This window comes from Bubalus bubalis, chromosome X, assembly GCF_019923935.1.
Source record: "Bubalus bubalis isolate 160015118507 breed Murrah chromosome X, NDDB_SH_1, whole genome shotgun sequence".
In the NCBI taxonomy this organism is placed as follows: domain Eukaryota; kingdom Metazoa; phylum Chordata; class Mammalia; order Artiodactyla; family Bovidae; genus Bubalus; species Bubalus bubalis.
In genome coordinates, this window is record NC_059181.1 from 7,552,476 (window position 1) to 7,568,882 (window position 16,407).

Genomic DNA, 16,407 nt, shown 5'->3' on the forward strand with positions numbered 1-16,407 from the left:
AGAGAAGCAATAAAAAGTGCAGAGTAGCTCAGAGAAGAGCAGGCAGTCTGGTTTGACCTCATCGTTGCCTGGGTTCAGGGAACAGAGTAAGACTAAAAAAAGGCCAAGGCCAGATCATGGTTATGACCCCTGTCCTGGATTCAGGACCCAACAGAGATTATTTGATGACTTCTAGGCAATGAAATCGGTCCTGAATATTCATTGGAAGGACTGACGATGAAGCTGAAACTCCAATACTTTGGCCACCTGATGCAAAGAACTGACAGAGGATGAGATGGTTGGATGGCATCACCGACTCGATGGACATGAGTTTGAGTAAGCTCCGGGAGTTGGTTATGGACAGGGAAACCTGGTGTGCTGCAGTCCATGGAGTCGCAGAGTCGACCACGACTGAGCCACTGAACTGAACTGAACTGAACTGAGGCAATGCATGGCATAATCAGAGCTATACTTCTGGAATATCCCTTTAATGTCACATCGGACATCGGTATTTTAGGAACGGTAACTGAGAAGTTGATTCTTGCACAAATATCCTGTTGAGAGGCACTTAGGAGAAATCAGTAAGGGAGTGAGGGAGCTGGGGAAGAAGATAGGCAAGGATGTGGCTTCAAGAGAAGAGAAGTTTGGCTTCATCCTGATTCCACAGGGAGCTCTGGAGTGTTAATTGCACCACAGCATTTGTCCTGCCCAGAAACCAGGGGCTAGGCTGCTAGACCCGTGTGTCAGCCAAGCCCTGGTCACAGACTGAGGTGAGGAAAGCGAAGAGAGAGAGGCATGCGACAAATCTCCCAGACATCTATGGGCAAAGTGGTTCCCAGCAGCTGGATAAATATTGGCTTGGCCAAAAAGTTCGTTTGGGTTTTTCTGTAAGCGACTGTAGAGAAACCCAAACACACTTTTTTGGCCAAACCAAAATCGAGGAAATTGGTGGTAGAAACAGGGATAGAGGGGTAGGATACTCTGAGTGATTGTTTGGGGAACAAGAATAAATAGAGACAGCTGAGATTTTGAGTCCCGGTAGCTTGGAGATGAATGGTGACGTTAGCAAAGGTAGGGGTGTGTCAAATGGGAACATGCTGGAGTCTTTAGGAACAGGCTTGCCTAGGGGTGGACCTTCTATGAGCCAGAGAATCAATGTGCAGAGAAGTAAGCAAGCATTTCTGGCAATTGCTGAGTGATCCTTTCATATGCTGGCTGTTTCTGGGACTCCTAGTAGATCCAGAAAATGTGAGAGTCCATGATTCCCTACCTGCCTAGTTTATCTTTCATTCATTGCTTTTTCTCTCATTCCCATTCATGTCTTTGGGCTCTCCCATTTTCCTTTCTTCCTATCCACAGCAGTTTCTCCCTGTCTCCTCCTTATGAGCCAGACTCAAACTTTCCACCATCTTTGACTACGCTTTCTTGCCTAATCCAATCTGTTACCCATCCCATCCTTGTTTCTCCTGCCACTTCAGTCATCCAACAAATATTTATTGAGTTCCTAGTGTGTGTCAGATGTCTGGATACAGAAGTGGATAAAACAGAAAACCAAATCCTGCCTTTGGCATGCCTCCATGACCACCACGATTGCCATCACCATCATGCTTGTGGTTCCCATCCTCGGGACCGGAGGCAGCGTCTCCCTGCCTCCAACCTGTGCTTTGTTCATTTTGGCTGATAACGCACAGAATGTAAAAATTTTGATCATTGAAGAGAGAAACAGGGAAATAATACAGAAGAGAAAAAAAAAACAGTAGAAAGGGGGATAAGGACCTTGGCCCAGTATAACTATGGAGTTTCTTCCAGCTCACAAATCATATTCCATTTGTTAAATCTTTTGTATTTACAAGAAAACTGGCTAATTGTGATGTAGAAGGCTTTTTTTTCTTTGAATGCCACTGGAGGTGTGGCAGTGCTAGGCAAAGTTATGGTCAACTTGTTCTTGTGGGGTGAAGGGGGTGAGGAGATGGGGGCCGGTGAGCAGCCGTGAAGAGATACCCCACGTCCAAGGCAAGAGAAACCCAAGTAAGACGGTAGGTGTTGCAGGAGGACATCAGAGAGCAGACACACTGAAACCATATTCACAGAAAACTAGTCAATCTAATCACACTAGGACCACAGCATTATCTAACTCAATTAAACTAAGCCATGCCCGTGGGGCAACCCAAGACGGGCAGGTCATGGTGGAGAGATCTGACAGAATGTGGTCCACTGGAGAAGTGAATGGCAAACCACTTCAGTATCTTGCCTTGAGAACCCCATGAACAGTATGAAAAGGCAAAATGATAGGATACTGAAAGAGAAACTCCCCAGGTCAGTAGGTGCCCAATATGCTACTGGAGATCAGTGGAGAAATAACTTCAGCAAGAATGAAGGGATGGAGCCAAAGCAAAAACAATACCCAGCTGTGGATGTGACTAGTGAAAGAAGCAAGGTCCAATGCTGTAAAAAGCAATATTGCATAGGAACCTGGAATGTCAGGTCCATGAATCAAGACAAATTGGAAGTGGTCAAACAAGAGATGGCAAGAGTGAATGACAACATTCTAGGAATCAGCGAACTCAAATGGACTGGAATGGGTGAATTTAACTCAGATGACCATTATGTCTACTACTGCGGGAAGGAATCCCCAGAAGAAATGGAGTAGCCATCATGGTCAACAAAAGAGTTCGAAATGCAGTACTGGGATGCAATCTCAAAAACGACAGAATGATCTCTGTTTTCCAAGGCAAACCATTCAATATCACAGTAATGCAAGTCTATGCCCCAACCAGTAATGCTGAAGAAGCTGAAGTTGAATGGTTCTATGAAGACCTACAAGACCTTTTAAAACTAACACCCAAAAAAATTGTCCTTTTCATTATAGGGGACTGGAATGCAAAAGTAGGAAGTCAAGAAACACCTGGAGTAACAGGCAAATTTGGCCTTGGAATACGGAATAAAGCAGGGCAAAGACGAATAGAGTTTTGCCAAGGAAATGCACTGGTCATAACAAACACCCTCTTCCAACAACACAAGAGAAGACTGTATACATGGACATCACCAGATGGTCAACACTGAAATCAGATTGATTATATTCTTTGCAGCCAAAGGTGGAGAAACTCTATACAGTCAACAAAAACAAGAACAGAAGCTGACTGTGGCTCAGATCATGAACTCCTTATTACCAAATTCAGACTTAAATTGAAGAAAGTAGGGAAAACCACTAGACTATTCAGGTATGACCTAAATCAAATCCCTTATGATTATACAGTGGAAGTGAGAAATAGATTTAAGGGACTAGATCTGATAGATAGAGTGCCTGATGAACTATGGAATGAGGTTCGTGACATTGTAGAGACAGGGATCAAGACCATCCCTGTGGAAAAGAAATGCAGAAAAGCAAAATGACTCTCTGGGGAGGCCTTACAAATAGCTGTGAAAAGAAGAGAAGTGAAAAGCAAAGGAGAAAAGGAAAGACACAAGCATCTGAATGCAGAGTTCCAAAGAATATCAAGAAGAGATAAGAAAGCCTTCCTCGGTGATCAGTGTAAAGAAATAGAGGAAAACAACAGAATGGGAAAGACTAGAGATCTCTTCCAGAAAATTAGAGAAACCAAAGGAACATTTCATGCAAAAATGGGCTCGATAAAGGACAGAAATGGTATGGACCTAACAGAAGCAGAAGATATTAAGAGGTGGCAAGAATACACAGAAGAACTGTACAAAAAAGATCTTCACGACCAAGATAATCAAGATGGTGTGATCACTCACCTAGAGCCAGACATCCTGCAATGTGAAGTCAAGTGGGCCTTAGAAAGCATCACTATGAACAAAGCTAGTGGAGGTGATGGAATTCCAGTTGAGCTATTTCAAATCCTGAAAGATGATGCTGTGAAAGTGCTGCACTCAATATGCCAGCAAATTTGGAGAACTCAGCAGTGGTCACAGGACTGGAAAAGATCAGTTTTCATTCCAATCGCAAAGAAAGGCAATGCCAAAGAATGCTCAAACTACCGCACAATTGCACTCATCTCACACGCTAGTAAAGCAATGCTCATAATTCTCCAAGCCAGGCTTCAGCAATACGTGAACCGTGAACTTCCAGATGTTCCAGCTGGTTTTAGAAAAGGCAGAGGAACCAGAGATCAAATTGCCAACATCTGCTGGATCATGGAAAAAGCAAGAGAGTTCCAGAAAAACATCTATTTCTGCTTTATTGACTATGCCAAAGCCTTTGACTATGTGGATCACAATAAACTGTGGAAAATAATGAAAGAGATGGGAATACCAGACCACCTGACCTGCCTCTTGAGGAACCTATATGCAGGTCAGGAAACAACAGTTAGAACTGGACATGGAACAACAGACTGGTTCCAAGTAGGAAAAGGAGTACGTCGAGGCTGTATATTGTCACCCTGCTTATTTAACTTATATGCAGAGTACATCATGAGAAATGCTGGACTGGAAGAAGCACAAGCTGGAATCAAGATTGCCGGGAGAAATATCAATAACCTCAGATATGCAGATGACACCACCCTTATGGCAGAAAGTGAAGAGGAACTAAAAAGACTCTTGATGAAAGTGAAAGTGGAGAGTGAAAATGTTGGCTTAAAGCTCAACATTCAGAAAAAGAAGATCATGGCATCCAGTCCCATCACTTCATAGGAAATAGATGGGGAAACAGTGGAATCAGTGTCAGACTTTATTTTTGGGGGCTCCAAAATCACTGCAGATGGTGACTGCAGCCATGAAATTAAAAGATGCTTACTCCTTGGAAGGAAAGTTATGACCAACCTAGATAACATATTCAAAAGCAGAGACATTACTTTGCCAACAAAGGTCCGTCTAGTCAAGGGTATGATTTTTCTGTGGTCATGTATGTATGTGAGAGTTGGACTGTGAGGAAGGTTGAGCACCGAAGAATTGATGCTTTTGAACTGTGGTGTTGGAGAAGACTCTTGAGAGTCCCTTGGACTGCAAGGAGATCCAGCCAGTCCATTCTGAAGGAAATCAGCCCTGGGATTTCCTTGGAAGGAATGATGCTAAAGCTGAAACTCCAGTACTTTGGCCACCTCATGCGAAGAGTTGACTCATTGGAAAAGACTCTGATGCTGGGAGGGATTGGTGGCAGGAGGAGAAGGGGACGACAGAGGATGAGATGGCTGGATGGCATCACTGACTCGATGGACATGAGTCTGAGTGAACTCCAGGAGTTGGTGATGGACAGGGAGGCCTGGCGTGCTGCGATTCATGGGGTCGCAAAGAGTCAGACAGGACTGAGCAACTGAACTGTACTGAACTGAACTGATGTAGTTCAGAAGGGAAGCACTACTCAATGTTTTCAAGGTGAAAATAAACTGGAGAGGAAGCTGATCACCCTCTGTATTGTATGTCACCGTGGATTTCTCTGCCACATAGAAGGAGGCTAAGTTTAACACGTGCATTTCACTGGGCTGACTGTTCTTTTTAATTTGTTTATTGAAATATAGTTGACTTACAATGTTGTGTTGATTTCTGCTCCACAACAAAGTGATTCAGTTATATATATATATATTTGTATTCCTTTTTAATAGTCTTTTCTATTATGGTTTATCACAGGATATTGAATATAGTTCCCTGTGCTCTACAGTAGGACCTTGTTCTTTATTCATCCTATATATATATTAGCTTGCATCTGCTACTACCAAACGCCCAGTCCTGCCCTTACCGCTGGCAACCACAAGTCTGTTGTTTATGTGTGTGAGTCCATTTCTGTTTTGCAGATAAGTTTATATGTCTCATATCTCAGATTCCACATGTAAGTGGTATCATAGGTGTTTGTCTTTCTCTTCCTGACTTACTTTAATTAGTATGATAATCTCTCTAGGTCCATCCATGTTGCTGCAAATGGTCTTATTTTATTCTTTTTCAGGGCTGAGTAATACTCCATTGTATATATGTATCATGTCTTTTTCACCTTTTACCTTTCAGTGGATATTTTGGTTATTTCCATGTCTTGGCCATTGTTGATAGTGCATGTATGTATCTTTCCAAATTAAACTTTTGTTCAGATAAATGCCCAATAGTGGGATTGCAGCTCTATTTTAGCTTTTTTGAGGAACTTCCATACTGTTCTCTCTAGTGGCTGCACCAATTTACATTCCCACCCACAGTGTAGGAGGGTTCCCTTTCCTATATACTCTTTCCAGCATTTATTATTTCCAGCATTATTTTTGATGATGGCCATTCCGCCTGATGTGAGATGATATCTCATTGTAGTTTTGATTTGCCTTTCCCTGATCATTAGCCACGTTGAACATCTTCTCATATACCTATTGGCTCCTATTCTTTAATTGTCAAAATACCTTTTCTTTCGACAGCTATGTGTGAACCTGGATGCAAGTTTGGTGAGTGTGTGGGACCAAACAAATGTAGATGCTTTCCAGGATACACCAGGAAACCCTGCAGTCAAGATCAGTACTAGAGACCACGGTGGTGATACAGACCTACCCCAGGGCTTTCAGAATCAACTCAGGCAGTGCAGTGGTGTTTGGGACACAGTATAGCACTCAGGATTCTGTAGTTTGTAATTCTGATCTTCAAACGAAAGTGGTTTCAGAATGAGATTTTTCAATCAATCTCTTCTAGAAAAACATCAAAGTCATTCTGATGCTTTTGTTAGGATGCCAGATGAAAAACATTATTTTCCCTCTGAACAATAATGTTTATTGTTTTTTTAGCTAAGGAAGCAATGCATACATTTTATTTAAGAAAATCCAACAAAACAAGAGGATATAAATTAAAAAGTGAGTGTGAACACCCACAGTCCATCCTCCACCCATAGCTAAGAGTTTGACCTCCATTTCTGCAGGTTCTTTTCTGTTATACTTACAAATATGGATATTTCTCATGGGCATTTTTGCATGTCAGCACACGGAGAGCTGTGTCATACTCTTTAAGGCTGTATCCTAATCCCTAGAGCAAATGTTTGTGTCATTTATGTAAAAATACTTTAACCACTGTTATAGAAGTTGTCCCCAATGTTTTGCCACTACAAATAGCGCTATATCAGTCATTATCCTATGCATATCCTTGCACCTTTGAGTATTTTTATAGGGTAAATATCTAAAAATGGAATTGTTGGGTTGAATGACATGCATATTTTTATTGTAATTGATATATTTTAAAAGGCAATTTATGATTTTTGTCATAGGCTGTTTATCTAAATATATTAAAGCGGCTATAATATTAAGAACAGTGGTTCTTAAGGTGGCCAGTTTGGTCCGCTAGGAAGACTTGCCAGATACAATACATATCCCTGTTACTGCTGCTAAGTCACTTCAGTAGTGTCCGACTCTGTGCGACCCCACAGACAGCAGCCCACCAGGCTCCCCCGGCCCTGGGATTCTCCAGGCAAGAACACTGGAGTGCGTTGCCATTTACTTCTCCAGTGCATGAAAGTGAAAAGTGAAAGTGAAGTCGCTCAGTCATGTCCAACTCTTAGCGACCCCATGGACTGCAGCCTACCAGGCTCCTCTGTCCATGGGATTTTCCAGGCAAGACTACTGGAGTGGGGTGCCATTGCCTTCTCCGATACATATCCCTAGTTAGATTTAAATCTTATTTTCAAATGCAATTTCACATAAACAACAAACATTTTATAGTGTATGTATGTTGCAAATATTGTATGGGACATGTGTACACTGAACAAATATTAGTCATTTTTCTGAAATTAACCTTTACCCGGGCATCCTGTATTTTTATTTGATAAATCTGAAAGTCTTACCCCCGAGGTCATCTGGCGGTGCCTGGAGACATTCGGAGGGGTTTCTACTGGCATCTGGTGGGTAAAGCCCAGCTGAACATCTATAGTGCATAGGGCAGCCCCCCTGCTAAGGGTGATCTGGCCCCAGATGTCCACAGTGTGGAGGAGCCCAGGCACCAAGAAACCTGTGCTAATTAAGAAAGCGTCCCCAGTTCTATAACACAGTTAAGCAAAGAGCAGAAAATCCAGTTCAGCTCCCTTAGGAAAGAACCCTGCCAGGGTTCTAGAAGGGTGAATGGCATTCCAGAGAAAGCCAGGGGTCTGCCCCACTCTGTGCCCCCACCCCCAGCTCACTGCCAAGGCCACATGCTCACATAGCCTTTCTCTGTGCTGGCAGACCTGCAGGCTCAGGGAGGAGCCTCTAGCTCTCCTGTCCCCACCCCAGGACGGGGGCCAATACCGCCAAGGGGCTCCTTAGAACCGTGTCCACAAGGCTTGAGGGAAGTGCGGCAGGAGCCATGCTCTCAGAAGTAATCATTCAACCATGTCCCTTAGCAGGGCTTTTCCCACCAGAAGACCTGGTTTTCCATATGTCTTGGATTCTGTACCAAGATACCTTCTCAAGAGAGTTGGAATGGAGAAGGTGTTTTTTCATGCTGCTTTTCAAGTCCCGGCAAAGTATTCACTTTGAGGGAGTGTCCAGTGGCTCAGATGTGGGGCTGTCTGGCTTTTCCCCACAGCCTCCCTGCCCCAGGGTCGCCTGATCAAAGTCCATGTATATCCACTGATGGCCACAGGCCTCAACCCAACTGATGTCTTTCCCCAAAATGCTTCTTCCAAGAGATGCCTCTGACTTAGCACCAAGTAATGGAATATCCCTGGCTTTCCTGTTATGTCCAACCAGCATTATTTGATTCATGCATTTGAAGCAGTTAGGATCCATACAGGAGATGGTAGTGTACAGGGGACTGGCAGTGGACAAGGGGGTTCAAGTGTCCAGCTAATGTGATGGAAAAATCCCCATGTAAGGTTCTTTTCAGAGGTGAAAGAAGCCACTTACTTATTTTCCAGAATGGCCTTTGCCTGTTACTGTGCTGAATTTTGGTCTTACATGGAATTTGGTTCTTTTCTCCTTTCTATATCTGCCTTGGGAGAGTTATGACATGTGGCACCCACATCACCACGTGCCAAAAGACAAAATCTATGATGGCTTTACAAGTTTTTTTCCTTATGTATCATTTTTTATTTTAATAAAATCTACTTCATTTTTAATGTTTCATGTTTTAAACCCTGAAAAGCTCAGAGAAGAAAGCCCCTCTCAATCTTCCCAGGAGGTAACCATTATAAACAGGTAGAGCCCGGTCTCCCAAGGTTTTTTTTTTTTTCCTGCCTGTGCCACATTGCTTGCAGGATCTTAGTTGCCCAACCAGGGATAGAATGCAGACCCCAGCTGTGAAAATGCTGAGTTTTAACCACTGGAATGCCAGGGAATTTTCCTAGGCAATTTTTCCTATGCTTATTTTTTAAATGTGGTATCTATATACATATTTTTGTAACCTTTTTGTGTATCAGCGTCCTCTGAGCACCTTGATACGGGATTAAATACTGTCCTGTGACCTGACCACCAGTAATAGCTGCCTAGCAGGGCTCGCTCAGGAAAGGTGTGAGACAAGGCCATTTGGCCATCATGAGGCCGCTCAAAATAATAATTGAAAGGAGACTGTGCTGTTGGCATCTGTCACAGACTACCTGGAAGAGCTTTAAAGGCAGCAGTATCTAGATTATGTTTTAACTTTTTATTCCAGTAGGAAACACAAAATTGTACACCTGTCAACAATGTACAACTGCATGAATGCTCAAGAACACCCATGTAGCTGGCATTCAGATCAAGAAATGGAAACTTAGCCTCCCTGAAAACCCCTCATGCTCCCCTCCATCACTTGCCCCCAGCCCCCAACAAGGGACTGTACCTTGTCTCTCACACCACAGAGTCACTGTGCCTGGATTGTTTCATTTCTTTCACTCATGCCTGGTTTTCAGTGTGTGCATTTGTGTCCAGCTTCTCCCAGTCAGGATCATGTTTGTGAGTTTCATCCACAGTTGTTTGTACTTGTGGTTTGCTCAGCCTCACTGCTGTACAGTGTTCTATTGCGTGAGTGTACAAGTCATTTATCCATCCTTTTCAGAGGAGAGATTTGGATTCTTCCTGGTTTGAGGCAATTCAGAATAGTGCTACTGTGATCATTTTAGCATGAGATTTTTTGGTGGTTTAGTTGCTCAGTCGTGTCCAACTCTTTGTGATAGCCCTCCAGCCTCCTCTGTCCATGGGATTCTCCAGGCAAGAATACTGGAGTGGGCTGCCATTCCTTCTCCAGGAGATCTTCCTGACCCAGGGATCGAACCCGGGTCTCCTGCATTGCAGGCGGATTCTTTACTGACTGAGCCACCAGGGAAGTCTGGTGGGCATGTACTCATGTTTCTGTTGGACATTTGCCCAGGAGTGGAATGGCTGGCTCACGAGTGTCTGTATCTAGCTGCCACACAGTTTTCCAGAGTGGTTGTGCCTATATTTGCATTCCCTTCAGCAGTGTAAGATGATTCAGTTTGGTCCACATTCTCACCAACGCTTTAATGATGGTCGGAGAAGAGGCGAGTCACCACCATTTGTACCTACCTCCACAGCTGGCATCCAGGGAGGCCAACCCCATTCCACATCTGGGTGTTTCCTCCTTCAGTTCACCTTTCTCCATTTCCTGACTGCCCCCTGCAGATGTGAATGAGTGTGGATTCAAACCCCGGCCGTGCCAACACAGATGTGTGAATACACACGGTAGCTACAAGTGCTTTTGCCTCAGCGGCCACATGCTTCTGCCAAATGCCTCATGTTCCAGTAAGTTTCAGCAGCTGGCCTGCTCTCAGTCAATCCAGAGGCTTGACTTTTGGCATTTAATGCTTGGGACAAAGTTAAATTAAGTTATTGGAGGGGAAACACCCACCCCAAAGACTCTCACATCACCCTAGACTAAAACATCTTTGCGCACTTATTTTTTTCAATTTATTTATTTTTTAATTGAAGGATAATTGCTTTACAGAATTGTATTGATTTCTGCCAAACATCAACATGAATCAGCCGTATGTATATATATATATATATATATATATATATATATATATATATATATTCCCTTCCTCTAGGACTTATTTTTAATTGTAGTAAAATACGTATATTGTGCAATTCACCATTTTGACAATTTTAAGTGTACTTCAGGCATTTTATACATTCACAGTGTTGTGCAAACCATCACCACTCTCCAGAATATCTCCATCACCCCAAAAGGAAACCCTGTCCCCATTAGCAGTCACTTTCAACTCATCTTCTCCTCCACCTCAGGCCTGCATTCTGTGTCTCTGGATTTGCCTGTTCTGGCCTCGTCGTTTTTAAATAAAAAGACTAACCGAGGGGAAAGATACATTGAGTCTCTCTATATATGCACAGATGAATTAGAATTCTTCATGAAAAAATAAGCATACTGAAAACATAAGCATATTGTTTCAGGAAGGTGATAAATCTAAGTTCCATCTCAGGACATCAGTTCTTCCCACCAGCTATCTTTCTCACACCCCTTGCCCCATGCTCAAAGATTAGTGTCTCTTGTTGGAAGTCCATTCCAGTTCACATTCCTGGAAAGAAAAGCCCTTCTCTAATAAAAAGAACCCATGTCCTGTGGGGCCTAAATGTCTATATCCGTTCATTTATTGAGAAGGAAGGCTTTTCAGGTTTTATGTCACAGCTGAAAAGCAAATCCATCTGCCCTGCCACCCCCAACAAGCCTGCAGCTTGTGCCTTCTGCCAGCTTCCCATGGTTGCAGGGTCCTCTGACTCCCCAGCCTATCCTGGGCTCTCCCAGCCTATCCTGGGCTCTCCCTCCATTGGTTGTAAAATCCGGGCTCCTGCACTTCCCCCACCCCTGCCTCACCCTTGAGCTGCTGGCTCCACTTGGCAAAATGCCCCAACACCACTAGAGTCTCCATTAGCAAGCATGTTTAAGAGATAAAGCAGGCATTCAGAGAGTCTTTTTTTTTTAATTTTTTTGAGTTTTTAAAAAAAAAATATTTATTATACATTAAACAGAGACCCCCAAGAAACAAATACTTAGCTTAATGAATCCTTATAAAGCCAGCATCCATGTAACCACTACCAAATAGAACTTTGCCAGAACTACCCCCGTCACCCCCCAGCCCCTTTGGAACAACTGTCCAGGGTTTTCTAGTCATCACGTAACATTTTTAAAAAGATATATGCTAATGGATGTTTCTGAAACATTCCACGAAAGCCTTTTTAGTGCCAAAAAAGATAATGTTTCTCCAAATGGAAGAATAAAATGAGGTAAATTTTGAAGATTAATTTTGAAAGTAGACAACTAAAGAGAACAGGAATAAACTAGAAATATAACCATTGGTCAGTGTTTGCTACATTACTGTGGCCTGGGTGTCTGTCCTGGTACCCTCTTTGTCTATTACTATACATGTGAGGGTTGCCTCTGCCTCCCTGTTTATAGCTTCCAGTGGCCAGGTGGCCCTGAATGTCTCTCACGGATGCTGATTTTATTTACCCAGCCCTTTGCAGTCTCTTTCGTCCAGCTGGTTGACTGGCATGTTATAGATGCGGGTGTATAAAGGGAGGACATTCACTGTGCTCCCCTGTTATAGGCACTTTTGATCCATATATACTGGAACCCTACTCGGGATATGTGTTTTCGTGAGACACAGCCTATTTAGCAATGCGTGACAGAAAAATCGAACTAAATTATCTTTACTTTTAAAAGCTGGAGGCAAGCAGTTCCAGAACAGGTCAGCAAGGACTCAGCCTCTGCCATCTTCAGGGTATTGATTTCATCCTCATGCTTGTGGCCTTGTGGTCACAATATGGCTGCCCTAGCTCCAGATATCACACACACATCAAAGGTAGGCAAGACCAAGGGAAAAGGAGCGATGCCAGGAAACAAACGCCTCTTTTGTGTCCATCGTTTTGTCATGCAGCAGCATCTTTTCCAGAAACTCCAGCAGACTTATCTTAATATCTCTTTGGCTATAACTGAATCATATGGCCACTCCCTTGCTGCTGCATGGGAAGCTAGGAAAAAGATGTGTAACTGGCTTTTCAGCCTCAGTAATGGGAATGGCTTTTGGGTAGCTGATCAGCCTTATCTGCTGCGTGTTTTAATACATGCACCTAAAAGACAAGGTTTAATGATTTGAGTGACTCTCAAGGAGGCTAGATATGAATGGAGAGATGGGTAGAATTGGCATTTTTTTTTTACCCTATTTATTCAAATGAATCATCTCTATCAGAGGGTGCATTTCAGCCAGTAGTAGAGACCAGCCAGGTGACGTAAAGGATCTTGTATAGGAAGAGAGAGAGATGCCGTCTTTGGTGACTGAGGGGCGCATGCTCTGCCTAAAGACAGTCAGGTGCAATGCATTGGCCAACAGAATCAACCATGGGGCCAACAAGACACCACTCCTGCACAGATTCCATTTGGATCTCCATCTGGGACTCAGATGATGAAGCTTATCCTCTGATGCCATCCCACGTGTTACATTTCATGTCTCAGGGGTCAGTGAGCCTTTCTTTATCATCTCCTGGGGAAAAGGCTAACCTGTGCCTCTTTTCACAGACTCTCGGACGTGTGCCATGACCAACTGCCAGTACGGCTGTAAAGACACGGAAGAGGGGCCACGCTGTCTGTGTCCATCTCCGTGCCTCCGCTTGGCCCCCAGTGGAAGAGTTTGGCCGACGACAATGTTATGCAATCAAGCCCGAACAACTTAGAGATGTCAGGAGCATTGATAAGCAGGAGAGGAGGTTTCTGTGGGGGAGGTGAGCTGCAGACACCCTCCCACCATACCGAGCAGCAAGCAAAGCCAGGGATTTGGGCCAAGGCATCAGGCATCCTCAGCGCTTCTCAGTTCCCCGGCCACATAGGGTTCACTGGCTGGGTGGAGTGGTTGGCCCTGGAGTTACTCAAGTTCAGGGGATAGTCTTTCAGCAAGTGCTGTTACCACAAGATGATTCTTGCGACTGTTCACATTTTCAGATATAAATGAATGTGCTGCGAATACCCACACGTGCAGCCTCCATGCCAATTGCCTCAATACCCAAGGATCCTTCAAGTGCAAGTGCAAGCAGGGGTATAAAGGCAGCGGACTGCAGTGCGCCCGTAAGTGCTCTTGGTCACCGCATCTTGGCTCTTCCCTGTAAAGCATTTGCTCCTTGTCTCCTTCCTCCCTTCCTTCTCCCTGCTCCTTCCCCTCTGGTGTGTTGGGAGCAGAAGGGGAGCAGGATGCCTGCATACAGTGTTTGGAAACTTAACTCCGCCTCTGACTGGTCTTCTCAGCTAATCAGACCACACCTCCTGTTCTCACAGAAGTTGTAGGCACTGCACTTAAAGCACCGCAGGGATTCTGAAGGGTCTTCTGCTCAGGACATGTTTTCAAATACTGAAAATAAAATTTGAGGACGATGACACTGAGCAAATGTATCAGTCAGGAGAGGCTCGAATATGGGGCAATAACAAACAGTCCTGAAGAGTCAGTGGCTTAGAACCGGAGAAGGTTTTGAACCATGTGAGTCAGGACTTTTTTCAGAACGTATAACTGAAAAAAATGTACAATGAAGCGAACCTCCCTTTGTAATCCTCCTCAAGCCTCTATTCACTTTTTTTTTTTTAAGTAGAGTCAAGTCTCATGGTTTCTGCTGATGAATTCTTTAATGCTCAGCTGGTAAACTCTGAAACACTCAATGAAAACATCACTGCTGTCAAAAGCTGCAACAATAATCACAGTTTCTTTTGCCACTTGTGCTATACCCAGAGAGAGTTGTCAGGGCATTTCTTTCTAGGAATGCAGGCTGACAGAGGTCCCACTGTCTTATGGTATCACGGTGTCAATCCAAGGCTGAGGATTCATCACAGCAGTTAAAGAAGTGTGGACGATCATGATTAAGCTTGGAAGCAGGGGAGAAAATATATCTAATCCTGTCATGCATCCTGAAAGAGAAGAAAACTGGAAATCATGGTGAGCACCCAGAATATCTTCCAAGACCAGCCAGCAAAGATTACAGGTCAGTCACGTGCCTGACCAACCATGTCCCACTCTGTTTAGTCACCTGGGCTTATCCTTTGATCATGTCCCTTTTAGCATTGGCTCATTGTGTGCCAAGACTTGTTGGCCACCCTGACTCTACTCTCTCATAGATGCCTTAGGAGCATAGCCACATATTCCAATAAATATGGCTGTAAGTCGTCCCTGGACCTGTATCCTATCCTGTACCCCCACCTGGCTGATATTCCTGATGACAACAGAGCTGAACTCAGTGATGGCAAAAATAAACAGCCCACACACCATGATGGACTCTGAGCACCACACTCATAAAAGATTCATCATACCCCAGCGGCACTGGATGAGATGATGTACACAAGAGTATAAGCAAAGAAGATGAGTGTGGAAATCACATCCTGTGAAGAACTGCCAAAAGAACGGGGCAGCGTTTAACCTGGAAGGGGAAAAAAAAAAAAAAAGGGTGTGGAAAAGCAGACATAGTACCTGTAAATATTTTGAGGAATGTAAAGTAAAAAAGCCAACTCACTGGAAAAGACCCTGATGCTGGGAAAGATTAAAGGCAGGACGAGAAGGGGACGACAGAGAATGCGGTGGATAGATGACATCCCCGACTCAATGGACATGAGTTTGAGCAAACTCCAGGAGTTGGTGATGGAAGCGAGGCCCGGTATGCTGCAGTCCATGGGGTCACAAAGAGTCGGACATGACTGAGAGACTGAACAACAACAAAAGTAAAAGTGCTTTCCCATAGCCAAAGTAGGCCAAGAGCGGGACTGCATTCTCTCTGACAAATTTCCCCATCAGGGATCTCAGAGTGAAGAGAACCTGTGGAGTGGGGACCATGGCCTCCAGGAGGGCCCCCGTTTTGGTTAGAGATGGGATTCAGCGACTCCTCGGTCTCCAGTAGCTTGTTGCTGTGGTTTCTGTCCCTCTGTGTAGACGTGCCCATGGTGTCCTTCTGGAACTTTATTCAAAGAAAGGCTGAGAGACTGGCTTCCTGTGCAGGGATGTGCATGGGTAGGTGGGATGGCAGGAAAGATGCCATAATTTTGAAAGACCTGCAGAGAAGGGACGGAATCAGTAAACCTTCCACACACAATCAGTGGTCAAGGGCTCCCTCACGCCACCAACTTTGCACATGTCAATTCTGGCCTCGCCGGTCTCAGGTCGTCTGGTCGACAGCCCAGCTTAGGGCTAGGAAGGCCTGAATTTGAATCCAAGCTGTACCCCATACTGCCTTTGGTCTTTGGCCAGGTGCTTCACCTCTCTAAACTCAGTGTCTTTCTGTCTGAAATGGGCCCCGTGGTGGCCCTTTAGCGAGTCCTCAGAAGGGGCCAGGCCACCATCCCTCAGAGACCCCTGACTCCAGTGAGGTGGGGGACAGTTCTGTGGATGTCCCAAGCCCCAGTGCAGTGGACTCTGCCTGCATCGTGGCCTTGTGCCTTCCTCCCAGAGCTAAAGCCCCAAGTTCTCACCCCCAGGGATAGTCAGTCCTCAAGCCGTGGGGGCCAAAGACCTACACCTCAATCCCCCAGCCTCCCCTGTGCAGCAGGACAGCTCTGAGGTGGGTTCTGTGC

At 44.5% G+C, this 16,407-nt stretch overlaps 1 protein-coding gene across 1 annotated transcript in view; it reads left to right on the forward strand.

Annotated features, from left to right (window-relative positions):
• Positions 1-1,556: 1,556 nt before the first annotated feature.
• Positions 1,557-16,407, forward strand: part of LOC102390225 (epidermal growth factor-like protein 6) — a 32,575-nt gene continuing 17,724 nt past the window's right edge. The window contains exons 1-3 of the mRNA XM_044937235.2: positions 1,557-1,673; positions 13,490-13,589; positions 13,807-13,929. Of these exons, the coding sequence (XP_044793170.2) occupies positions 1,557-1,673; positions 13,490-13,589; positions 13,807-13,929 (340 nt within the window). The remainder of the gene's footprint in view (positions 1,674-13,489; positions 13,590-13,806; positions 13,930-16,407) is intronic.